The sequence below is a fragment of the Peromyscus leucopus genome, chromosome 3 (assembly GCF_004664715.2).
Source record: "Peromyscus leucopus breed LL Stock chromosome 3, UCI_PerLeu_2.1, whole genome shotgun sequence".
Taxonomy (NCBI): Eukaryota; Metazoa; Chordata; class Mammalia; order Rodentia; family Cricetidae; genus Peromyscus; species Peromyscus leucopus.
In genome coordinates, this window is record NC_051065.1 from 52,645,042 (window position 1) to 52,671,048 (window position 26,007).

The following is a 26,007-nucleotide window of genomic DNA, read 5'->3' on the forward strand; positions in this document are numbered from 1 at the left end:
TTTTTGCAAATAGGCAAAGCCTGACCCCTGAGGCTCTCTGGATTCCTGGATCACCATGGAATCTCTTCCATACAAACATTTCCCCTTGGGAGGAGGAACTGTATGAGCCAGGCGGGTCAAGATCATGATGGGGAAACCCACAGAGACCAAGCTTGTGGAAGTTCACGGACTCTAGACCAACAGCTAGGGAGCCTGCATGGGACCAACCTAGTCCCTTTTCATGTGGGTGACAGTTGTGTAGCTTGGTGTGTTTGTGGACCCTGGCAGTGGGACCAGGATCTGTCCCTGGAGCATGAGCTGTCTTTTTGGAACCTATGCCCTATAATGGGATGCCTTGCTCAGCCTTGATGCAAGGGGGAGGGGCCTGGTCCTGCCCCAACTTGATATGCCATGCCTCGTTGACCCCCATGGGAGGCCTGCCCCTTTCTGTGGAGTGGATTGGGGGTTGGGGGGTAGAAAGGAGGTGGGAGGAGAGGAGGGAGGGGAAACTGTGGTTGGTATATAAAATAAATAAATAATTTTAATAATAATAAAAAAGAAAAGACATTCCCCTTTGGGATAGCTTCTACCATCAAATCCTAACCAGTACTATGCAGAAGCTGGTGTCATGCTCTTGGCCCTCCAAACGAATAAGCTAAATTGACCTCTTTTCCTTGCAAATTATCTAGCCTTAGGTATTTTGCTATAGCCATGGAAAGCCCCTAATACAAGCATCATGGATGTGAATGGGAGCTCATCCTTAGCCTCCTGTGTTACCATCTGCAGAGGTTCACAAGGCAATACCTATTTCCCATGTCACCTGTCCATTTATGCTCCTTACAACCTGGCAGTGTCCCCCCTACCCAGAACCTAGGAAAGGTGCCAGACCCCATGATCCACAAGTCTAGCTTGAGGGAAGGGTAGCAGAGACACTCCACCCCAGAACTACAGTGACTGTGCTGTCCTACAGGCAGCTCTGAATTCCACCAGCCCCACTGTCTGCCAGGCGACCTCCCAGCTCTTCTTCCAGCCCTCGGTCCTGGCTCTGAAGTAGTATGTGGGGAGGGGGGGGGTGGCGGAGGGGTGGACAGCCAATTTCTCGCCGGGCTCTCTAACAAGTTCCGCGGGTCTGTTTGTTAAAGAAAAATTCCAGTGGGTGCATCCAACACATGGAACTCAAGTACAGAAATTATATTTATCTAGCCCACTGCCAAAGAGATCACATGCCCTGTGAGTCACTCCAGATGTGCTCAAAAACAGAGCCTCTGTGTGGAAGCCCAGTCCCCCAATCCCAGAGAGACTTAGGTTAGGAGAGGTACCAACTTCTGTCCCACCCAGGAGGCAGCATCCGCCTCCACCCTGTGGAGCCAGGGAGAGGCCCTTGCTGCCCTTCTAGACAAGAAAGAGCAGTGAGAACTCTGTCATCCCCAGGAGGAGAACTCAGGGCTCACCTGGAGCTCCCGAGGTCCCACAGGGATAGAGGATCAATTTTTCTCCCTTCTGGAAGATGCCCTGGGAGGTCCTGATGCTGCTGCTGCTGCTGCTGCTCTCCAGCACCCAGGCTACTGCGTCGTGTAGGTGGAACAGGGGTGAGTTGTTTTTATTCATTTGTTTCTCTGATTTCATTCATCTTTCTTGAATAGAATTGAGGTTATGGAGTGGAGTTGGAGGGAGGGAGGAATTAGAAGCCCTGTTACCGCTTTGTAAACCAACTTTACCGGTGAGCTATGCTTTCCTGGCATGCTCCTGAAAAGCTCCTTCTTGGTAAAAGTTGATGAAAAAAAAATGACACGGGAGAAACATAAAACAGCTGATTTGGGAGCCTGATGGAGGTTGAGAACCCATAGGGCTGCCCCGTGCTGGTGAGCCAGAAAGAACTCTTGATTGCTTCAGAGAATGGGGACAGGTTCTCTCCAGATCCCTGCTGGGATGACTTGGACCCCTGAGAGACTAGCCGAGTTCGAGTTCTGCTGCCTGCCTGACAGAATGGTGGCCCCTGGGATGCAGGAGGCTGCTACCTGAGGGACTAAGACAAAGAGTTCTTGGCCACACTGGCCAAGAGTGAGATCTCCAAGCTGCCATGGATGCATTTTTGCATCCAGGTAGAGCTGTCTGGTAGAAGGTGAGGAAAAAAGAACCTTTTCCATCCAGTGTGTTTGGCTCCTGCCGCTTCCATAAAGCCACCGTGGAAAGGAAGGGATCTGTGCCCAAGTTTTTCTCTCACACTGACATCTTCTCCCTCGGGATGTCACTTCTCAGAACCAGGGTGGCATCTTTACTCTGTGCCCTGGGTCTGGCTGTGCTTGGCAGGCACTGGGAACGTATCAAGCCAGCTAGTTTATCACTATCAGGAGATGAAGAACTGGGAGTGCCACCCACCCCATGCCAGTCTGGAGGGAAGTCTTTCCGCTGCCTAAAGTCAGCTGCGTTCATGTCCCCAGAAAGAGCTGGAAAAACAGTGTTCCCTCAAGTCAATCCAGAAGCTCTTTACAGAGACCCCAAGTGGGATAAGAATAGGCATGGTGACATGGATGTGCCCCTCTTTCTCAGATACAACGTCAGGGGAGGAAAGAGCGGCCTATGCTGCAATGGGAAGGAGGAGACCAAGGCCTAATCTTTCCTTTTATCCTCCTGTGCTTAATCCTGATTATTAGGGACTGGCAGACCTCTGAACAGAGCCAGGGAGTGTGTGTTGTTAAGATGTAAAAAATACAGAACTCTCTCTCTCTCTCTCTCTCTCTCTCTCTCTCTCTCTCTCTCTCTCTCACACACACACACACACACACACACACACACACACACACACACACCCCTACCTGCCCATCATGTGCACAGTCACACTTGGGGGGTGGAAAGCAGAGAGCTCTTAGAATTGGATTCTGTCCCTCACTGTTGCCACCCCAGGAGCACAAGTTAATTTGCTGATTCAAAGGAGACAAAAGCATCTACTCTTCTGAAGGCATAGACTGTCCGGAAGCCAAGAGACAACTGGACATGTGACAAGGCTCATAAACACGCCAGCTGCTTCCGGAGCACTCCTGCAAGGACTCAGAGATCTCAGCCCTGCCTCTAACAAGCCAGCAAGCAGCGCGATCTCTGACAGGCTCCCAATTCCCCTGGATGTTGTTAGCAAGTAGCATCTTAACAATAGCAACACTTGCCTTCACCAGGCTGATCTGAGGGTCCTATTCCAAGATATGCTTCAAAAATGATGAAATGCTACATGTTGGTGACCATACCACTTAGAAAAAACATTATGCATTAATGAAAAGTTGAGGCTTTCTACAGAGGTCTGATAGCAACATCTGAGGCTCTTTGGGAAGGCTTCCTCAGCAGGGCCTCAGGCGCTATAAAGGATCAAGGCCAACACAAACGACTAAAAGCCCATTATAGGACAACCATACAGTTCAAGACTGTATTCAGAGGCAACAAATGATATGGAGTCCTTCCAAGTTTCATCAAAACTCTTCCATGTGGTCGGTTTTTATTTTTCCTTTGTCTTATACAGTTTTTCTAATTACAAAAGGACACAATTCTTGTCACTTTCGGGTGGGCTCAGTTAATAGAGGGCTTCCCGTGCAAGCATGAGGGCCTGCGTTACCCCAGATCCCCTGAAGAAAAGCTGGGTGTGGCCGCCTGTGTTTGTAATCCCAGAGCTGCCGAGGCTGAGGCAGAAGGGACCCCGGGTTCACCACCCACCAGCCTAAGCCAATGTTCCTGAGGGTGACATTCTCAAGGCTGTACATACACACACACCACACACACATACACACACACACACACACACACACACACACACACACACACAAATAATGGTTTCCCACAGGTATTATCCCTCTTATCTTATCTTATTCCAGCCAAGAACTGCCACCCTGCTTTCAATGAATCCCCTAAAAAGAGTTTGAGGGAAGCCCTCCTTCTAAGACTGTTTTCTTCCATCCTTGCCCCCACACCATCACCACACCCCTCTAGACACCCCATTCCTCTGTATGGAAAGAAACCCAAAGGGAGCCTGCCCTATCCTCTCCCTAAGAAGCGCTCTCTAGGATTCCCCCCAGCCTAGGAGATTCCACAGCAAGATCCAGAACTGCCCATTCCCGCCCTACGAGCATGATGAAATCCCAATGACTCACCTAAGATTACTGTGGTTAGCAGGGCCCACCTGAGGACACCAACCTACACATACACAGCCCACGTCAGCATCTCGTCAGAGCACTGCTTGAAGGGAGAGGACTTGCTTGACTTTAAAAAGCTGAAAAATGTGTACCTAATAACCAATAACCATCATTATGTTGTCACTAAGTACATATAAATTGTTTCTACTTTCCTACGTTTACTTCTTTGTTTATATACCCACGCGCATGTGTACCACTGGGCACTTGTGGAGGTCAGAGGATAACTTGCAGGAGTCAGTTCTCTCCTCCCACCACGTGTGTCCTGGGGACTGAACTCAAGCTGCCAGGCTTGGTGGCAGGCACCTTAGCTGCTGAGCCATCACACCACCCCCTAAAGTATTTACTTATGAAGCCGTTCGGTAAAGAAGATAACCCTGAGGGTTAGTGGAGTATCCTTTTCAGGTGTGTGTCCTTGCTCTTGGATGCTCTGCCGGGTAAGAGCAGCGGCCAGCAAGAGTTGATGCTGACCCCGGCAGCGTCACCTTGCTCTCCATGCAGATAACCGTTTGCAGGTGAGAAAAGCACAGAGCTGGGACAAGAGGGGACAAGCCCTGGATCCCGCAGCTCCAGGGCTGAGTGGACTTGGCCCCGTGTCCATCTGAGATCAGACTCACTACCCTGTTCCCTTGTCATCATTCCATCCCCCTGTTGTGGAGCTTTCTAGTCAAGATAGCTCCTCTCCAACACTGTCCGGCAGGAACCTGGCACAGAGGCTATGACCGTGGCTTTCTCTGAACAGCGCCGATTTTCCAAAAGGCTGGCCCAGGAGCCAAGAAGTGAATGACACATCATAATCTGGCAGAAGATCTTTCATTAGCAAGAACATTTCCCTTCCACACCCAGAGTTGCTTCAAGGATTCATTCACGATGGGGCTGTGCTTTGGCTCGGTGCGGTCTGCAGCCTTCATCCTTTCCAGCAAGTTCTTTAGTGCAAGTGCCGTACATGGCTGAGTGGACTCCAAGCAAGGGCTCCACACACAGGGCTCGGAGGGGGACGACAGAAGGGATTTTTGAACCGGGATCGTGACAAGTCAGAGATCAGACTCTACTATGAGCCAGCTTCCTCCTCAGGCGCCTTCTGGCTGTGGGCTACGCCACAGCGTCTGCACAGGATCAAGCATGGGGAGATAGCAACTGCCTTAACAAAGATAAATGCAAAGCAGCTCCTTCTGTGCTGGAGCTGGAACTCCGAAGAGATAAGGAGAAGGAGTTGAGCAGACCAAAGTAAACATTGCTTCCTAGCTGAGAGCAGACCTGAAACTCCAAATGATGACAGACTCACTCTTTTGCAAAGAGGAAGATTTTGTAAAGTGCTCTGAAAAGAACCAAGCTCAGTGGCAGAGTGGGTAGTGTGTCTCTATAATATCATTTATCCAGTCAACAAACAGTAATGGGCACAATGCTAGGTACTGGGAATCCAGTGATGAACAACACAGACGGGATCCATTCCCTCGTAGAGCTGACATTCTAGTGGGGGCGGTAGGGGGGGCACGGGACGACGACAAAAGACATGTGAATAAAGAAATTACGTGACTTGTTGCATGGCAATAAAGTAAGGACAGAGGCTAGAGTGTGCACAAAGGCTTATCATCTTCTGTGGGAGTCACAGAAGGCCCCATTGAAAAAAGTCACAAACAACCTGAGGGGTGACGGAGGGAGTCTCACAATCTCTGTGGAGCTTGGGGACAGTTATTTCAGGCAGAAGAAATAGGTAGGCAAAAGCATTGAGACTAAAGCTTGCCAGATGTGCTTAAAGACAGTGAGGTTGTCTGTGGCCAGAGCCATGTGAGCCAGGGAGATGGGAGATGCATGCAGAGCTGACAAGGACTCTGATCTTGGAGCACCTGGTACTGTGTGGAGCTATTTTGCTTGTCCTCTGAAAGAAATAGAACCAGAGAAGGTTCTGGGTGGAGTGACATCTGCAGGCCCTTGTTTCCACAGATTTACTCCAGGTAGCTTCCTCAGAACAGAGTAAGGATGAGCCAGGGGCGGAGCTAGAGACATCATTAAGGGAAATGCTCAGGGCTAGAAGACCAGGAGACTGCTGGGATGTGGCAAGACGTAGGCCAGTTCCTGATGAATTTGGAAAGCACCATCACCAAAATTTGTTGATTAGTTGGATATGGAATGTTAAAGACAGAGGCAGCCAAAGACGGCAACTAAACAGCTGAGGGAGCTGGGGATGATGCAGGAGATATGTGTGAGTACACGTGCGTGAGTATGTGAGAGTGTGTATGTGGTAGTTTGATTAATAATGGCCCTAGAGGCCGGCACGGTTGGAAGATGTGGTCTTGTTGGAGTAGGTGTGTGTAGCTTTGTTGAAGAAAGTGTGTCACTAGGGGGTGGGATTTGAGGTCTCAGAAGCTCAAGGCAGACCTAGTGTGTTGTGTCTCAGTCTCTTCCTGTTGCCTGCCATTCTGGATGTAGAATTCTCAGCTCCTTCTCCAGCAACACATCAGCCTGCATTCTGCCTGCCATGTTTCTTACTATGATGATAATGGACTAAACCTCTGAACTGTAAGCCAACCCCATTTGAATGTTTTCCTTTATAAAGAGTTGCTGTGGTCATGGTGTCTCTTCACAGCAATAGAAACCCTAAGACAGAGCATGTGGGAGAATGTGTGTGAGAGAGTATGTGTGGCTGGGATTGTATGCAAGGGGTGGGAGTGGAGGGGTGTAAGTGGGAGACAGGATGTTAGCCCAAAGCTGAAGGTAAGGGAGAAGAGCAATTACAAATCCCCAAAGGAAGCTCCAGGAGCAAAGAGGGTCTGCCTAGAAACCTAAAAGTGGAGCATCAGTCCATCAGTCAGTGTGGCCAGGAAAAGAAACACAAGACTGTGAGACCAGCATGTAGCTTTGCAAGCAGGCAGGGGAGCAGAATGGGCACTTGGGGCAAAGAGGAGGTAGAAACACATGGAAGACACAGCCATATGTTTGTGGATCCCTATAAGATGCAGTGGAGAGGAGAAAATGAAGGACAGAGGAAAGAAAAGGCTGAATCGCCAGATCTGCATCTTCACAGAGGCTTCATGCACACATGGAGAATATGACTCTCAAGGCCATAGAAGGTGGTGTGTGTGTGTGTGTGTGTGTGTGTGTGTGTGTGTGTGTGTGTGTATACAAGAAGCAGGTGACTGGTGTGAGGGAGGAGCTGAAGGTGAGAAGAAGTTGTCTGAGAAAGTGTGAGCATGGGCGGAGACAGGAAAGCCAGGGACTGCTAGACAGCAGCTAAGGGTCTATGCTAGGCGGTGATGGAGATTTTAAAACACAGCTACTTAATGTGGTAATGTTTCCTCTAAACACAGGCAGGTGTGCAGACCTGAAAAGGTGGCATGGGTTGAGAGATGGCTCCGTGGGTGAAGGTACTTGCCACTAAGCCTCATGACCTGAGTTCCATCCCTGAAACCCACATGATGGAAGGAGAGAATTGACTCCCATAAATTATCTTTTGACCTCCATATGTGTGGGATTCATTTAAGGACACATTTTATGCGACACACATCTCTCCCATGATTATTGAGAAATGAAGAACAACCAGGCTTGGAGCAAAAGGGCATTGTCTACCTGTGTCTGTGAGGTTGGGCATTGGAGCCTGCAGGATGGTTATCATACTGTTACCACACTCTCAGTCCTATCTCAAGCAAATTGGGTGGTCTGGAGCAAGGTCCTTAACTTCTGAGCATCCTCATCTCTCAAATGGGAAGTGGAGACTTACTTCTTCATGGACACATGGAAAGACACAGCCTGCTGACGGGCACACAGTGGATACTCTAGGGTTACTGTTAATACAGGAGTGCCTTGTTTAGCAGTTTCTGTTTGAGGTTCAACCATGTCTCTAAGCAGAAAGCATGGACAGGACTTGCTGTAACAGATGAATCATGTATGTCTGGATCCAGTTTCTAAAGTAGCTTGATCCACCTAGCATGATCATAGTGAATCATTTGTTCTGTGCTGGTGGGTCCAATGTGTCATAGATATTCATCTGCCCGTGAAGAAGAGGACAATCTTGTGTCCTCATTTTCAAGGCCGGCCTGTACTGCAGACTTTTTAAGCAAGAAGACCAGTGAGTCCCAAGTGTCCTTGAGACAGGCACATGGAGTGACTCTCACGAGGACAGTCACACCCCAGAGAGATGCTTAGTGATTGGGCTGGGTATGCCACACTAGGAAGAAGAACAAGCAAGCAAGTAGGCCAGGTTTACACCCCACAGAATGTGCACAAAGCCTGTGACTCTGAGCAAAGCCTCCAGCAATCTTCTTGTCTGAGACCCAGGGGTCCAGGAGATGTGGGGGCACTCTCTAGCACTCTGCTGTCTCCATTTTCTCTCCCTGTTCTCCCTTCCCTCTGGTGGGAGGAGAATGCCACCCAGGACTATCTCCTTGCCAAGTTTATGCTGCCACACAGTTCATGGACGGCTCACAGCCAACAAGGAGCCAAACATACAGTAGCATCCACACATCAGGGCTGCTGTTTTATTTAACATCCAGTTGTTCCTTTAAGTCAGTCCTATTGAGCTCACCTTCTGAGCCTTTCAGCATGCAGAGCTGATACAGAGAGCAGAACACTCCCTATCCCAGGAGCTGGCAATCCTGAAAGCCCTCTCCAGGCGAGGAGGCAGCAAGGCATTAAGTGTGCAGAACGGGCGAGATAGCCTTGGAGGTAGATGCATGCCCAGGGGTGAATGGGGGAGGATTCCTGGGGAAACAGGGCTGTCACCCAGCAATATGAGAACAAGACTCATTTCAAGCTTTGTACACGTTGTGCTCAGGCCCAACCAGCACTTGTTTTGGCCATGGGCATTTTTGGCAGGATTCAGCCCTCATCATTATGGACAAGAGCATCTAGAGTAGTGGGGGGTGGGGGACCACTTGTTAAACATGGACGGAAACCTCCATGTTTGACACTGCCTGGGTAAACAGAACTGTTTCTCATTGGCTACCTCCAACATCTCCAGGTCTTGCCTAAAGAGCAACATCTAAGCAGTTGAGGATTCACTGAGATGTCACCCTAAAGGCAGCTACCCTCCAGCAGTCTAAGGACATAATGGTTCTGCCCTTACCCAATGCACAGGATCAAAGCAGCTATAGAAATATGGGGCTCAACAGTGCCAAGAGGTGGACCAATGTGGGACATGGGAGAAGGAAGGGAAGGAGGGACCCACCTTTAACATACCTGTGCTCCAGCTGGGTAGCTGTACTAGTGAGTTCTGAGTTTGACTGAGAGACCCTGCCTCCAAGAATAAGGTAGAGAAGTGATCAAGGAAGATTCCTGACCTCAGCTTCAGCTCTCCACATGCATGCACGCATGCCCATGTGCACTCACACATGCAAACACCACACACACACGTGTGTGAAAAGGAAAAACAAGGTATTTGTGCACCCCACACACTTCCCACATAACCACCATCCTAGTCTGGGGGGCTGAGGCTGCTTCTAATGCTTACCACCAATGTCATTGTTAGGTATGAGACTGGCAGCTGTAGGGATGACCGCGTCCATCATTAAGCTCAGTTTTGAATGGGGAAGTGTATTCTCCTTGACTCTGAGAATTAGGGGTTCCCTAAATAACATAAGCATGATACAAGCTGTGTCCTCAGGAAAGGGACTAAGTGAAGAAAGCTCAGGCCTGAAACTATGGTAATTTCCCTGGGGACCCCCTAGGGAGCCCACAATGACAGGGAAAACTGAGAGTCCCTGCCCATGACATTGTCCCCTTCCCCCTTCCTCTGCTGGAGGGCCCATGTTCTGATGAGATACACTGCCTACAGCACGAAGGAGGATTTAAAGGTGGATATTTTAAATTTCCCAGTAGGAAAGATGTTCTGGGGCTAGAACAAAATGGTTCAGCAATTAAGAGCAACGGCTGCTCTATCCTCGAACCCGGGTTTGATTGCCAGCACCCACACTGTACCCACCCCCATCTGCCTATAATTCCAGCTCCAGGAAATCCCTCTTCTGGCCTCCTTGGACACTGAGTGCATGTGGTATACACAAAGACAAACAGGCACACACGTACTCTAAATAAAATACATAAATACTTTTTTTAAAAAATGTGGCAAATGACATGAAGAATGTCAGCTGGAAGTGACCTGGACATCTCTTCCCTGAGGACCAGCTCTGGTGGTAGCAGAGGAGAATACCAATCAATAGTCCCACCCAACTACAGCTATGCCTATGAACAATAATGACAAAGGCTAGGACAACAAGCTATCCTAGAGATGAAATAATGGCACTTTGGTCTTGGTTGTAACCAACAACCATCTAAATTGACTTAAGGCCTGCTCGGAAGGAAGGAATTCATGCCTGGTACTGTAAACCTGGCCTGCTGCTTGTAGCTGGTGAGGCCCTGGGCCCTAGAAGAGAGCCTACTGCTGACACCGCACGAAACCAGCCTACTTCTAACAATATTCTAAACACTTACCCTCAGCCCACAGCTGGGTGCCGCTCTCCCCCTGTGAAGAAGCTTCTCTTTGCAGCAGATGGAAACCATTACAGAAAGTCACAACTGATCAAGATACAGACAACAGCTAATCATGGGGGCCTGGCCCAAACTGATCTATACACCACACAATCCTTCACCTAAGGCTCAAGGAACTCCTCAGAAGAGGGGACGGAAAGGTTCTGAGAGCCAGAGAACCAGGCTGCGATACACAGTCTTTTATATGCGACAGGGAAACTGCACCCAGGAAATCTCAACAGTATGGTTGCCTATAAGACCTTAAAAATGACGACACACAGAGCTGGAGAGATGGCTCCATGGTTAAGAGCACTGGATGCTCTTCCAGAGGACCTGGGTTCAATTCCCAGCAACCACATGGTGATTCATGGCTGTCTGTAACTCCAGTTCCGGGGATCCTACATCCTCACACAGACATGCATGCAGGCAAAACACCAATGTGCATGAAATAAAAGTAAATAATTTTTTTAAAAAAATCCACAAGGCCTTGGTTTAAAGAAAACAAACAAACAAACAAAAAGACAACACAACTGACATGCCAACATGTGTGGGGGAATTCCCACAGGGCTCCACCACCCATAGAAGAAGAGCTACAGGCAACTGATGGTTGCTGGGAGAGGGAGAATCAGTCTTCTCCCGGTTTGAGACCCCCACTCCCCAGGAGGTTAGCAAATCCCTGGAAGTCAACCCTAAACACTTAGGAACAACACTAAGTGAACTCAGAAAGTTGTGTTTATAAATCCACATACATACATATACGCATGTATATATGTGTGTATATATATATATATATATATATATATCACTTAATTAAAGAATAAGACCATGAATTTGAGGAGTCAAGAGGAACATGGGAAGAGTTGGAGGGAGGAGGGAAGAGGTGCTGATGTCAATACCGTGCTCATATGAAATCCCCAAAAACTAAATGAAAAACTAAAGAGGTCCTGGGAGAATTGGGGAGTGAAGTTCCTCTCAGATCCACCATCTTTTCACACAGGCATAAAAGAAAAGCTCACACACAGGAGACCAGGGAGATGGTCGGAGGGTCAGGTGCCGTGTGCAAGCACAGGGACCCCAGTTCAGATTCTCAGCACCCATGGAAAAGCCAGGCGTGGTGGCATGAACCTGTCACCCCAGAGCTGTAGGATGGGGACAGCAGGATCCTGGGGCTCCCTGGCCAGCCGTTGCAGCTAAAACAGAAGCCCCGGGTTCAGTGAGAGACCCTGTCTCAAAGTACAAAGGCAAAGAAGTGACTAAAAAAGACATCTGAATGTCAACCTCTGGTCTCCACCTCGTGCCCCTACAAGCAAGTGCGCCATCATACGTATGTGTACACACATGCACACACACAAACACACAGACATGGCTCACTCCTTGATCCATACCAGGTACCCATGTTTTGTTTCCTACGAAGGAGAAGACAGAGACAAAACATACAACCTGCTAGGAACCTCACTCACTACTTCCAGACAACAGGCACGCAGAAGCACAAAATCTCATTCACCCCAGTCCTGAGGAACTCGTGACAATGGGCCACAAACAAGCCGCAGCAAAGGCCACTTCGGCAAAGCTGCACACAGCTGCTTTATGCGGGAAGCCAGCGATTTCAACCATAGACTTTTCAGGAAGGGCCTTTTAAGCTGAGGTCTTCTGTTATCATTTCTGATGGAGATCATTCCGGAACGCTTTACACTGCTCCTGCCCTCTTTAGCACATTTAACATAGCTTATTTAGTGCACTGAACACAATCGGATGTTTTATCGGTGTCTCAGGAACACCACTACCATACAGCAGAGCAGCCACCAATGGCCATGAAGAGTACAGTTGCACAACTTCCGAGGGCCACCCTCACAGTCGTCTTTACATTGCTTTCTCTGGTTTTCTAAAGGTCACAATCCTTTTCTACCCACAAGGCTTGTCAATCGTTTGTGATCGCTGTCTGCTGCATGAAGGGGCTGAGCACGCGGCAAGGGCTGTTTGATCCAGTCCAGAAGAACGGAGTTTTCTCGTAATCATCCTGTGTCCAACAATTTTCTGTTTTCTCCTTCACTCCTCCCTCAGTCCCTAGCACTTCCGATCCTGCACCCCACCAGGAACCCATCCATCTCCCCTCAGCTTCCAAACGTGTCCCTGGCCCTAACTGTGTGGTAAATGCATTATTAAATCAGCTGGCCCTGGAGGGAAGCGCTGAGCTCGGCCACGTGGTCCAGTAGAGCCCAGAGTCACGGGCTAACAGCACCCTGCTTCCTTTCCTTTGTGATCTGTGTGAAGATCCTTGGCATTTCTACTTCAGATGTCTGGGTGAGCCGAAGCCTCTGATGATGAGGCTGCAAAGGAGCAATTATATGCTGACTATTAGCACTCAGGGAGGGATTCCCCTGTGGGATTAGGGGTACTCTTATTTGCTTGCTTTTTTTTTTTTTTTTTTTTCTATTTTGCCTCATCTGCTTTGTTTTAACCAAAATTTCTGAGTACAAACGTAGCCCAGGCTGATAAATGTTTCCAGTCTCTTGGATGCTTCTGATGAGCTACTAATCTGACGTGCCTGGGAACTCTCTGAGACACAAGAAGAGAGCCTGTTACCTCCCCTCACCTTACGTCCACCCACCTTCAAGATCTACTTGAGGGCTTCCCCTCAGGGTTAAGTAGAGAGAGGTGGCCAATGTGTATGCCAGTCCCACAAGTCAGTCTGTCTCTTCCAGCTACACTGTTCCCCGCTGCCCACCGGCCGAAGAGGTCCTTGTCTTTGCCACTGAACCCAGTCCTGCAGACCTCCCTGGAGGATGTGGAACTCCTCTATGAGGTAAGCAGAGGGAAGGCCATCAACCCAAGTCACCCAAGAACATGCATCGTCTCCCTTTTCCTGAGAAGAGGTCTGCCTGGGCCTGTGGACTTGATTGGTCTGTGCTGTAGCAGGGAATGGCCTAGACGCATTCCCGGAGGTGATAAAATCTGGCCTATGTCAAAGTGAGGACTCCTGGGACCACCTCGCCTTTTCCGTGTGTCCTGACAGAAATGGCAGTATTCAGAGTTCAGTCCAGGCATAACAGAAGGTGGGGTTTGTCCCATGGGTGCCCCGTCACACCCAGGCACTGAGTGGAAGGTCCCAAGCAAAAGCTTCAGGCGTCACTCATCAGTAGTGTCCTGGCAAAGCCACACTGGGACCCTGGTGTTGTCATGCCTCCGAGGCTTTGCCTGCTGTACAGAGATGCTGTCTGGCTGCCCCACTAACCCATCTAAGTTTCTAGAAGCCTGTCCTACCACTTCCCCCTGCTTCCCTGGGACCCCACTCCTCTAAACCACCAAGTGAGTGTCTTGAGGTCACTGGGTTCGAGTCAGTGGGAGGAGCTTTAACTTCGAGTCCATTGGCCAAGAGTCTCTGAGCCCGATTCTCAACTGTCACATGGAGTTTAAGCATGATACCCAAAATTCCCCTCCAGCTTTGACACCTGGGACACAGTGAAGCCAGGGAGGAGATTTCAAATGCTGCCCTGGGCAGCAAACTGTCATGCATGGCCTCTACCAAACCTTAAAAATGGGAGTCACAAATTAATGGTTCAGAAAGGCAATAGTGTCACAGAAGGCAGAGGAGAGCCGAGGGACCACAGGTAGTGTCACAGAAGGCAGAGGAGAGCAGAGGGACACAGGTAGTGTCACAGAAGGTGGAGGAGAGCAGAGGGACACAGGTAGTATCACGGAAGGCGGAGGAGAGCAGAAGGACACAGGTAGTGTCACGGAAGGCAGAGGGGAGCAGAGGGACACAGGTAGTGTCACGGAAGGCGGAGGAGAGCCGAGGGGAGAAGACACTTAGGATTCAGAGTCTTTCCATTCTTGGAGTATTTCCTAGGTTACTCGTGGAACAGGGCAGGGACGACGAAGATAGAAAGAGCCCCTATTCTTGCGAGCCAGTGAAAGACGACATCTCTGTATCCCGCTACCCGCAGCACAACCCTCCGCATTCTTGAAATTCCCAACTTCTGGTTACAATCTTCTCTGTGACGGTCAGTTTATACTTCAGAAGCCCTTCGGTAGGTGAAAGAGAAAGAGACAAGATGGGGTCGACTAACTGAATGACAGCGTTATAGCTGATCCCAGGCACTAGGTCATATTTGCCTTTATTTGTCTTGTATGCTTCCCATGCTATCCCAGTGAAGTAGATACTGAAACTTGTCATCTTACAGAAAAGGAAGGTGAGGCCCAGAGAAGTTAAGGAGGAAGGCCAGAGCTGGGGCCCAGGTCTCTTGGATGCTAAGCTCTTTTTATGGCTACCTCCCGATGTGTGAATAGTGACCCTCGCTCTGTCCTTAACAATACCTGGCTTCCTGTTTTTCCTTATCTCATCTTTCTCCACAGCTCTTGCTGGCTGAAATTGAGATCAGCCCAGACCTGAAGATCTCCATCAAGGACGAGGAGCTGGCTTCCCTGAGGAAGGCCTTGAACTTCCACTCAATCTGCAACAATATAATCCCCAAGCACATCCCAGATATCCGCAGGCTGAGCGCCAACCTGGCCAACCACCCTGGAATCCTCAAGAAAGAAGACTTTGAAAGGCTAGCATTGACCCTGGCTTACTCGGCCTACAGGACAGCCTTGTCGGAAGGGCATCAGAAGGACATCTGGGCCCAGGCCCTCATTAGCCTCTTCCAGGCCCTGAGGCATGACTTGATGCGGTCCTCTGGCCCTAGAGTGTCTTCCTGAGAGACTGGCCTATGCCAGGACCTTGAAGCAGGGACAGGCACACACAGTCTTCCAGAACACTCATCCTCTACTCTACTTACAGAGACTGTGAAGAAAGTATGTACTGCCCACATAGAATAGCAAAGATAAATGAGTCATCACAATACTCTCGATTCTTCTTGCTTCCTGACATACATCTCTGACTTATGATATAATGTTTCCTGAGCTAAAAGAAAGGGCTAGATTGGGCTTTCAAGACATTTCCAGAGGCCGACTGGTCCACCTGGTAATGAGCTGAAGTCTGAGATATACATACACACACACACACACACACACACACACACACTGAGGATGGAGTCGGATGTGGCAGGAAGATTCCATTAGTTCTAAGAGACCTGTATTGAATGAACATGTTCTGGCAGGTTCTATGGTAAATATTAAAAAGGCAGAGATACATTCAAATAAATGCGCTGTTAGCCAAGAGGGACATGTTTTCCTCAAAGCCATGGAGAAGAATCCGTCAGAAAGTCAGTAACATGGGGACCTACATGGCTTGACTCATCTTTTGTGAAGTTATTCTGAGACAGGAGAAGTAGCAAGGGCCCATGGAAGTGCTCGCAGTCCATCCACGCCCTGTCATTTGAACATGGAGGCCAAGCTAAAGCACATAGTGCCCTCCTAAAGAACGAGGTGGCACCACCATGCTTCTCTGTCCTAAAATACTAGAGTAGTGTCCCAGATTTTGGTGCTCCTGATAAAAATCACTTTCAGACGACAGATTGTTTACTTTCAAATGCTGAACTTTTCATTTTCAAAATGTTGGTTCAACATCTATTTGTTATTTATATGAAGTAATTACCGGTTGGTATTTAAATGTTATGCATGCAATGTCTTCTGCCTTGTTCAATACCTAAATTATTTAGGACATTCTAATAAAGGAGGCAGACAGCTCTCAGGTTCCTTCTACTCATGAAATGGCTGCAGTAATCTAGCAACTGTGAGGGTCTAGGGGAGGGTCCTGTGTCTGCGGAGTCCCCCTCCAGCTCATATACTAGATCTATCCATCCTGTATGGGGTCCTGGGGTTCTCTGCTGTCCCCTCACGTCCACATTAAAGTACGCTTTTCATTGTCCCCATATACTTGCCCCTGACAGCTATCTTTTTTGAGTGGCCTGCTCTTCAACAAGCTAGGCTTAACATTCTGTGCTGAGGTCATAGGTGATGACCTGTCGGGGGAGTGAAGCAGCTGGGTTCTGATGGCCTTGCCCCAGCACAAAGATCTGGCTTCTTTCTCCTTCTGGGCTCCAGCTGGATTCTGGGACCTACACTGCAGAGAGTCTGATATTTGAATGAGGGCATCTGCTGGGCTACATTCCAGAAAAGGTATTTTACAATCTCCACTTAAGCATGATGAGTTTGGACTTTCCCAGAATCTTCCAGGTGAGCTTTGCCTGCGTGTTCTAGCCGCATGGTCTCTCTGCAGAAGAGCTGGAGTGCAGGTAGAAAGTACCAGAACAAGCATGGTGTTTCCTCCTCAGCTTCTCCTGCTCAGAACAGCAGCCCTCAGTCCTGCTCTTTCTTACCCAAGTATTCTCTTCATAGCTCCCAAACCGTTTCTAATGCTGACTTTCTCCCTCTCCCTCCCTCCTTCTTCTCACTTTTACTCCGCGTGTGTGTGCATGTGTGTGTATGTGTGTGTGCATGTGTATGTGCATATGTGTGTATATGTGCAATGTTTGTATGTACATTTGGGGGAGTGCCCCCTCCTATGCACACAGAGGTCAGAGCAGAGTGTCAGGTGTCCCAGTCTACCACTCTCTGCTCTATTCCCTTGAGACAGGGTGTCTAGGGAACTTGGGCTTGGTTGGCTACCAGAAGCCCCAGCAATCATCCTATCTCTGCAGCCCTCAGTGCTGGACTTACTGGGGTTCATGGCCACATCTAGATTTTTACATGGAGTGTTGGGGATTTGAACTCAAGTCTTCATGCTTGTCCAGCAAATATTCTTACCCACTGAGCCATCCCCCAGCCCTGATGCTGCTGCTGCTCGGTTTTTCTCATTTGCACATCACATGCTCTCTGACAGTCAGTTGCTCTGCTTGCCTTTTTTCTACTTTAGTTGGTGTCTTTGAGGTTGTAATAGTGGGGTCCAGGAATGAATATTTGGGGGGTTATATCTCTCCAGGGCACACACAACTAAAGGCACTTTATATTAATCAACTGGAGCCGGAATTTATGTGGCAATCAACAGCTGAAAAAAATGCAAAAAAAGACATGACCTTTTCAAGATAAATGAAGACTTCATTTTCAAAGTAACCAGATTCTCTTTTAATCATTTTTATTAAACTAATATTTATTTTTCTAGCCCAATTATAGTTTCTTCTCCCTTCCTCCTCTCCTCCCAGGCCCTCTCCCTAACCACCACCACACCCCCCTCACTCCTCCTCCTTTCTCTTCAGAAAAGGGCAGGCCTCCCTTGTAAATCAGCCAGCCATGGCATATCAGGTTGCTGGAAGACTAGGCACCACCTCTCCTATTAAGGCTGGATGAGGCAACCAGTAGGAGGAAAGAGTCCCCAAAGCAGGTAACAGAGTCAGAGACAGCCCCTGCTCCCACTGTTAGGAGTCCCACAAGAAGACCAAGCTACACAATTATAACATATGTGCAGAGGGCCTAGGTCAGACCCATGCAGGCTCCCTGGTTGTCAGTTCAGACTCTGTGAGCAACTATGAGCCTGTGTTAGTTGGTTCTGCGGGTTTTCTTGGGATGTCCTTGACCCCTCTGTCTCCCACAATCCCCCCTCCTCTCTTCTACAGGATTTCCCAAGGTCCACCTAATGCTTGGCTGTGGGTCTCTGCATCTGTTTCCATCAGCTGCTGGGTGAAGCGTCTCTGATGACAGTTGGGCTAGGCACCAATCTATGAGTATAGCAGAATATCTTTAGGAATCATTTCATTGACTTTTTTTTTGTTGTTGTTCTATCCTAGGTCCCTGGGCTGTCCAAGCTCTGGGTCCCGGTCCTCCAGGCTACATCAGGGGTGGGTTTCCTCTCATGGCATGGGTCTCAAGCTGGATCAGTCATTGATTGGCCACTCCCATAATTTCTGTGCTACCTTTACCCCAGCGTATTTTGTAGGTAGGACAAATTGTAGGTCAAAGGTTATGTGGCTGGGTTGGGGTCCCGATGCCTCCAGTGGAAGTCTTTGCTGGAGTAACTAGATTCTTAAACATCACTCTAGTCTAAATGAAGACAGATTAATTTTACACACAAAAAGATTTATAACATTGATTTCATTGATACATAAAATCAAATATTATGTTACTGTCCAACAAAATAACCCCTCCCCCAAAATACAACCCCGCGCTTTGCTCAGTGAACGACACAGGAGACGGGTTAGAAACAGACCCTCCTGTTTTGCCCCCTTAGTGCCCATCCTACGGACAACCATCATATTTGCTCACAAAGTTTTGGGGGGTAAGATTTGCTAGGGGGGCTTGCCTGTCATTTCCACACTGTCTGGAAGCTTCCTGTGCAGCTGGGAGGCTCACAGCCATCTGCATCTCCGGTGTTAACGGTGTTACGACAACAAGCCTGTCCGGCTGATGCTGTGTTGCTCAGTCACCTCAGCTGAAGCCAGTGAAGGAGTGACAGCTGGAACCGCTGAGGCAAAGGCGTGCCATCAGGTGGACTAATAGACTAAACAAAATGCCAGCGAAGTGACTCGGTGGTGTCCCCTCTTTTCCTAACCCATCTTAATACATTACATAGCCTCCTTTCTTTGTGGTTAAAAAAACACACAACGTGAAACTTGCCGTCCTGGCTGTGATGACGTATCCAAACACTCATGGGTCTGCACGATGTTGTTTTGGTTTTGGTTTTTGGCACAGGGGGTGGGGGAGGGTGTAAGGCTCAAACCCAGGACCCCTGTCCCTGTCCCCGGGCATGTGCTCTGCTGCTGAACCACATCAACAGCCCTGCACACTGATGTGTGCCACTGACCTCTGGAAGGTTTCCCTCTTGATGAACTGTGACTCTGTGACCTTTGAACAACTCCCTTCCCGTTTCCCCCCACACCTTGGCAACTGTTCTACTTTTCGTGAGAGTGTAATTACTTTAGCAGGGGGTGATGGCTCACACCTGTTTTCTCAGCACTCGGGAGGCTGCTGCAGGAGGATCCCCATGAGTTGGAGGTCAGCCTGGGCTACACAGGGAGTTCCAAGCCATCCTGGGCTAGAGAGTGAGACTGTCTCAAAAATGCAGAATAAACATTTTGAGAGTTTGACTACTTTAGATACCTTCTTCACAAGGAATCTATCCCAGACTCCTTAGCACTGTATTCTGGAAAATGTTTTCCTCATGTGGGAAACTGATAGGCCCTACCATGTAACTTGCCTTGCTTCATTCTATTCAACAAATTTCACCTATGGAACAAGTGGCCCAATCACATTACTAAACTCACTGGAATCCCTGTCACCTCAGATTATCTCATGGAGGAATTTGAAGCGGCTCCCGAGTTTGACAGATGTTGATTTCTACAGCTGCTTATTATTATCTGATCTCTCTCATCTCTGTAACTAAAACATCACGAGCATGTGGTCTTGTTTATGCTACATTTCCAAACTGTCACAAAAATGAGGCAAGGATGTAGCAGATGAGCTAGCCTGTCTTTGCCATGCGGGTAGAGGTGACTCATCATAACCCATCATACACTAGCTAGATGACTTCAAAGATCTGCCAGTAGTTACGCTGGCCCTGAAAATCAAGGAGAACTGGTTTTCTCTGGGCACTCTACTTTTAGTGCGGGGATCACTTCAACAGGATAAGGCTGCAGAGTTTACAAGGTGCTCAAATCCTGTGGATGCACACAAGCTCTGGCTCTGCATCCCAGATCAAGGTGATCTGGCCAAGAAGCATCTCTTAGAAGAGATTAGGGTCTTTTCTTTCTCTTTCTCGTCTTGTTCCAAATCTGCATGTCCTTTCTCCAAATCTGTAAGCAGGAGAGACCCTGGGTCTAACTAATGGATGAGACTTTGCCCGTCACCAGTGCGGTCCTGCATTCTGTCCCATCAAGGTCCTCCTGTGTTCCCATCAAGGAAAGCTGCCTGCTTCCTTTTTTGGTAAAGAGCCTCAAAGAACTCCATGAACGCCCCCTCCAAGTGGCATCTAGATTTTTCCAGAGCAAAGGGGAGCCTCCCCTCTTGCCATGCATCCCAGGGTCTTTCCTCCAGGCTCATTCTTCCTGCTGGCTCTGACCTTTCTATCCCCCAAGTGTCCAAGAAGCAAACTTTGCCTGAAGGGAAGTCTTCAGTCTGTTCAGTCCAGAATTAATGTCCATATTCTCCTACCACCAAATGTGTCGTCTTCCCGAGGTGGTGATCAAGTGACTCTCCCAGGAAAGCTGGGTCCCATGCTTGGAAACAACGCCCGCAGTGCTGGGGTGGGGGGTGGGGGCTGGGATTATGCTCAGGGTGCTGACCAACATCCAACCCCTGGGATGTTTGAGAAATGGAAAAACAAGCTTCGAAAACCGCCTGGGTTCTGCCAAATCAGCAGGCCCCTGCTGGGACCAATCGAGGGCTGCCTTCAGAGGCGACATTCGCTCATTCTTTTCAACTTGCCGATAGGCTTTGGGGGGAGTGGGCGGGACGACTGCCCTGTGCCTGCTTCCCATTGGTGCAGGCAAGTTAAAGGTGGGCCTCCAGCAAGTTTTAGTCCTGTAACAAAAAGGAATGTCTTGGAGATTCTTCAGGCCTGCTTTGGAAGTCCAGACTCCAGGAAAACTATAAGTAGGAGCCCAGTTTGAAGGAAAGAAATCTAAAGAGTTAAGGTGTGAGGTCCTGGGAGACAGCTCCCCACCCCAACCCCAATCTGAGGTCTCCATGTGCCTCAGACTAACACTGGTGCTTGCTTTAAGGGAAGGGGGCTACCAGATTTTTACCAACAGTCAGCCAGGTCGGAGGTAAAATAGCAGCTTCCCCCAAGCAGGTCACCAGGAAGAAGAAAAGGGACTCTTCTTATTTTCTAAAGCCTTCAATGGTTCTTCAAGGCTGATCAGCAGCCACAGGCACATTGCTTGTGAAGACTTTTGCTGACACCTAGAATGAAGCCCCCTTCCTGTTAGCCGCAGAGAGAGGACCCACCGCCCCCGGCATATAGTCTTTTCCAGCTCCTTTTCGATGGCCATAACACCATGCTGCTCAATCCCACCTAAGGCAGAAGGCAAGGAGCCCAGCTTTCTGGGGAAATTGGGTACAGCTACCCTGCTTTTGTGCTGCTCCCAAGACCAAAGGGGACTAACTCTTGGAAGCCAGGAAAGGTGTGAGAAGTCTTCCTGGACTGAGAGCGGAGCATAGTGTGGAGCAGAGGAGAACGCCATTGAGGACTCATTCCAGACAGGTCCACCATGGGCTTGCTGCAGGGTCTTCTCCAAGCAAGAAAGCTGTTACTGGTCATCTGTGTGCCCCTGCTGCTGCTGCCTCTGCCCACCATCTACCCCAGCAGTGTAAGTAGCAGCCTCCCCACCCCTGTCAGGGCATCAGAGGGAGCTGGGGAGCAAAGAAGGGCGGTCTGGAGGGAGTCGAGTATTTGTGGGGCATCCCCAAATGACTTCATTGAAAGTGTCTTCATTTGGATGAAATGTTCACACTCTTCTAGAAGAGACCAAATACTTTCTTTCTTAAAACTGTTTCCATCCCTCTGTCTCTCAAGAAAGGCCCCCCAATTCTGGCCTCCATAGAGTGGGAGACCGTAGCTGAAATGACTGTTGTGTGGCAAAACGTTACAGGCGCTGTGTTCAAACCCACAGAAATGGCAGGCTGGGGAGCCCCTACTTCCTAACCTGTGGAGACGATCATTATGTGGCAGCAATTAGAGATGCAAAAGGCCCTCCACTATTAATCCAGAAGAGGTGGGGCTGGGAGGGAGCCTGTCCAGAGACCATGGTGGTTTCTGACCCCAGAATATGAAAATGGCCATCCTGAACCTACTATGCAAACTTTGGGGAAGGGGGTTTTGGAGTTGAAAGCACTGGTTAGCCTGTTACTCTGGTCCTCAGACTATCTGAATCTTCTGTGTTTTCTTTTCTGCTAAAAAAAAAAAAAAAAAAAAAAAAGGCCCAAAGCAACATGAAAACAGAAATGCATGTACCAGAACTCTAGCCCATGGCCTAATGTTAAAGCACGAGTCGAGGGCAGGGGATTTGCTTCAGTCGGCCTCTTGGACCTTCGTGGCCCCCCTTCCCTTCTTGCCCTCTCTCTCTTCACATGTCTGGGGGGTATAGCCCCTCTCCCACACTGGCACCATCCTTGAGACTTTAGAAAAAAAATAAGCTAAGGCAGGTTAACTACAGGAATATCTCCCTCACTGTTCCCTGGGGGACAGGGTAACCAAGATTAAATTTAAAAAATTAAGCAGAAGGGATTATCGTGGTCTTGTTAAATACAAGCCGACTTAAATCTTTAGCAAAATAAATACTTCAGCATGCCAAGGAGGCACTGACTAAGTCTGGTCTGGGATTAGCAGACTGTGACTGCCAATGACATTTTTATTCTGGGCTGTATAACAGTTAATTTTCTGCTTTGTCTAAGTAGACCTGATTGTTTTGAGTTTTCTTTTCATGGTATTTTTTTCCCCATTGTCAGGTTAGTTTAAGGAAATTCCCATGAGAGACACGTTGCCTTCTTCTACTGAGCAATATTAGGAATCCTTGCTTGCCCGCCCCCTCACCCCAACCCCTTCCTCCTTCACCTTTGGGAGCCTTAACTGGTGCCCACAGGAGACACAAACTGATGCACAGTGCCGGGTCTATCCCTTAGCTGCCTCCCACCCTTGCATCCAACTCTGCGACTCGGACATTAAAATCCTTAGAATTCCCGGATGGAATTGCTTGGTCTAGGCTGCCCTCGAGAGAGAGGCAGCTGAGCATCTGGACAGGAGCCCTCTGCTTGCAATCTGCTGATTCTTCCAAGTGATGAGCCACAGCCACATTTTAGCAGGTGTCAACATGACTTTTCCTCTCTCCTTGCCCAGTTCTTAAAAGTCTAGATTCCTGTGATGTTTCAGAAGAAGAGAATGTAGGGGCGGGGACGTGGCTGCGTGGTACAGCACTTGCTTAGCATTCAAAAGGCCCTCGCCAAAAGGGACATTCATCTGAACACCTCACTGTTCCTAGTGGAAGTTGACCCCCAATCTTCCAAAAGAGATTTTTCAAAGGGCCCCTCAGTCACTTGCGACAGCAGAGGAACAGACTTCCAGTCCCTTCTAGTCAGGTTTGAGTGAGGTATAACTGAGGGGGGCTGAAGGGTTGGATTTCCTGGAAAGGGAACCTAAGTTAAGGTAGGAAACTGTCTTCATAAGGAAAAGCCACTTTGAACACGTCACCTTTTTATTGTTTGATTATTCTGTCTTCTTTGTTGAGTTTTGGTTCTGTTGACAGTGTCTTGCCATGTAACCCAGGCTAGCCTCAAACTCTTCATCTTCCTCCCATGCCCGGCTTCAGTTCTAATTTTAGGCAGGAGCAAAAAGAAGTACCGCCCACTACAGGCATTCCTGACCTGAATGCTCATGTGGGACCTGGGGGGTTCCAGAGCGCACACACACACACACACACACACACACACACACACACACACACACACCGAATAAGATAAGAGAGACCTACTAGCAACATAAATTTATCCATGTGCCAGGGTCTGGTCAGACGCAGGGGACCCTGTGGTGTCCCAGGGGTATCTGACTCCCTAGCCACCTGAAGTGGAGAGGGTTGGGAAATGGAAGAAGAGGCGTGTGAGAAACAGACGAAAGAGCCTCTCGAGATGTTTTTCATCCTTCCACTCAAAAGGAAGTGAGACAAAATGACAGTGGTTTGCTCTGTTCTCAGTACTGCGGAGCCAGGTGATCTATTAACGTTCTGTTATGCTGTTTACCACAGAAAAGGTTATCTATCCCTGCCTCCCTGACTTCCCGATTCCAGTCAAATGGTGCGCACAGCAGAAAGAAAATCAGTCCGTTGCTCTCTCTGTCTCTCTGTCTGTCTGTCTGTCTGTCTGTTTCTGTGTGTGTGTGTGTGTGTGTGTGTCCTTTTCTCGCTTAAATTGGGGCCCTGTAAAGTAACCAGGACAAGGGCCTCCTAGTGAGGGACAGACATTCTGCCCCTTTATCCTCACCTGGAATTAAAACCTTCCTCTTGTCTCTTTGCCACAAAAAGGAAAAGTAGGCTAGAACTTTAAGTCTACAACTAGGAGGCCATTCCTCTAAACTGCATCCTTTCCCAACTGGTATCGCTTCTGTTATCAGCAATTCCGAAAGTTTTATCTCTTATCTGATCCTTTGTCCTTAGAGGAAATTTCAGTGGGAGCTAAGTCAACAGAGGACTTACTCCCCATTTCCTAACCCCAGCCTGCCATAATCCAGGACTATCGGGAGGGAGCAAGGTCCTTTCCAGCAAAGCCAGCTAAATGCTCCTGCTGCCCATCACTGATCCAGGAACAGAGCAAGATTTGTCAGGTTCCTTGTTGGGCAAGCGGCCTGGGCCAGGTCTTCCCCGCACCCTGTGTGAACACTAAGTCACAGCTGGCTCGGCTTCGCTGTGTAATGGCCCTCGGCGTGCAGCTTGTAATGTTACAATTATTAAGATCTTGGACAGCGACCTCTCCCGAGAGTGAACCTCCTAACCTTCCTCAGGACCACTCACCTGGGCACCATTCACACAATCAGCATTGCTGGAAGCCAAGGCCAAGGAGGGCGGGGCTTTTATAAAGTGGTGTTTTTTTACCCTCTGCACTCTCTGGTTGCACGGTGTGGTTTTTGGTGAGTTGAGGAAAATACTGGTAAATTTCCAGATTTCCACCCTGCCACCTCGTGCAGATGGATGGCATTCTGTCTCCTCTGTAGAAGGGTGTTTCTGTGGCACCAGGCCACGGACGTGGCGTCTCAGGACAACGAGCACCTTTTGGGATTGTCGTAACTGGGGAGGCACTCCCGATGGCTAAGTGGGAAGAGGCAAATGATGCCGCCACAGCGCACCACTCAGGAAGGCCCAATGAGCTCATCGCAAGTGGCATTAGAGCCACGGCTGAGAAATGAGTCTGTGCCCCGTCCTCCAAGATGAGCCTCTCAGCCTGGGGATGGCTGCCTATCCCCACAGTCAGCGTCAGCCCCCCAGGGGAGAGCTCTCCCCCACTCGCTGCTAGTACATGGTACAAGCTCAGGTTGAGAATCGAAGGGCGAAATAACCAACAGCTCTCCCCTAGCAATTCACTGAATTGCCAGCTAAGCCAGATGTGGTGGCGAGCCTCTAACCAGATGTGGTGGTGAGCCTCTAAGCCAGATGTGGTAGCAAGCCTCTAAGCCAGATGTGGTGGTAAGCCAGCTGCTCCAGAGGCTGACCCAGGAAGACCACTTGAACCCATGAGTCTGAAACCAGCCTGGCAACATGGCTAGACCCTGTCCCTCAAAAACGACGACAACAACAAAACTACTGAATCAAATTGTTTGAATAAATATTTTTGAAGCAAGGGGATTTAACTTAACTTACTTTTAAGACTGCCTGCCTTCCTCTACCCGTTCTTCAGAGTTCTCCGATCCAGTGAGGTTAGCCTGCTTATATTTCAAGGGAAATTTTAAATGTAACACCAGTATGTAAGTCCAATGAGGCTGGAGATTGGAGTGGATTCAAGGCCTTCTGCTCTCCCTAGAAGAGGCCCGAGATAGAAGCCCTCC

The 26,007-nt window shown here is 49.0% G+C and overlaps 2 protein-coding genes across 3 annotated transcripts in view; both read left to right on the plus strand.

The window, feature by feature from the left end:
* Positions 1-1,221: 1,221 nt before the first annotated feature.
* Fam180a (family with sequence similarity 180 member A) lies at positions 1,222-16,425 on the plus strand. The gene is made up of 3 exons (XM_028866099.2): positions 1,222-1,568; positions 13,313-13,413; positions 14,964-16,425. Exons 1-3 carry the CDS (start codon positions 1,487-1,489, stop codon positions 15,306-15,308), a joined length of 528 nt encoding a protein of 175 aa, XP_028721932.1. The 5' UTR covers positions 1,222-1,486; the 3' UTR covers positions 15,309-16,425.
* A 4,604-nt stretch (positions 16,426-21,029) lies between these two features.
* Slc13a4 (solute carrier family 13 member 4) overlaps positions 21,030-26,007 on the plus strand; it is a 39,660-nt gene continuing 34,682 nt past the window's right edge. For both annotated transcript variants that reach the window (XM_037203656.1, XM_028866100.2), the window contains exon 1: positions 21,030-21,790. In XM_037203656.1, coding sequence (XP_037059551.1) covers positions 21,692-21,790 — 99 coding nt within the window. In that variant the 5' untranslated portion in view covers positions 21,030-21,691. The remainder of the gene's footprint in view (positions 21,791-26,007) is intronic.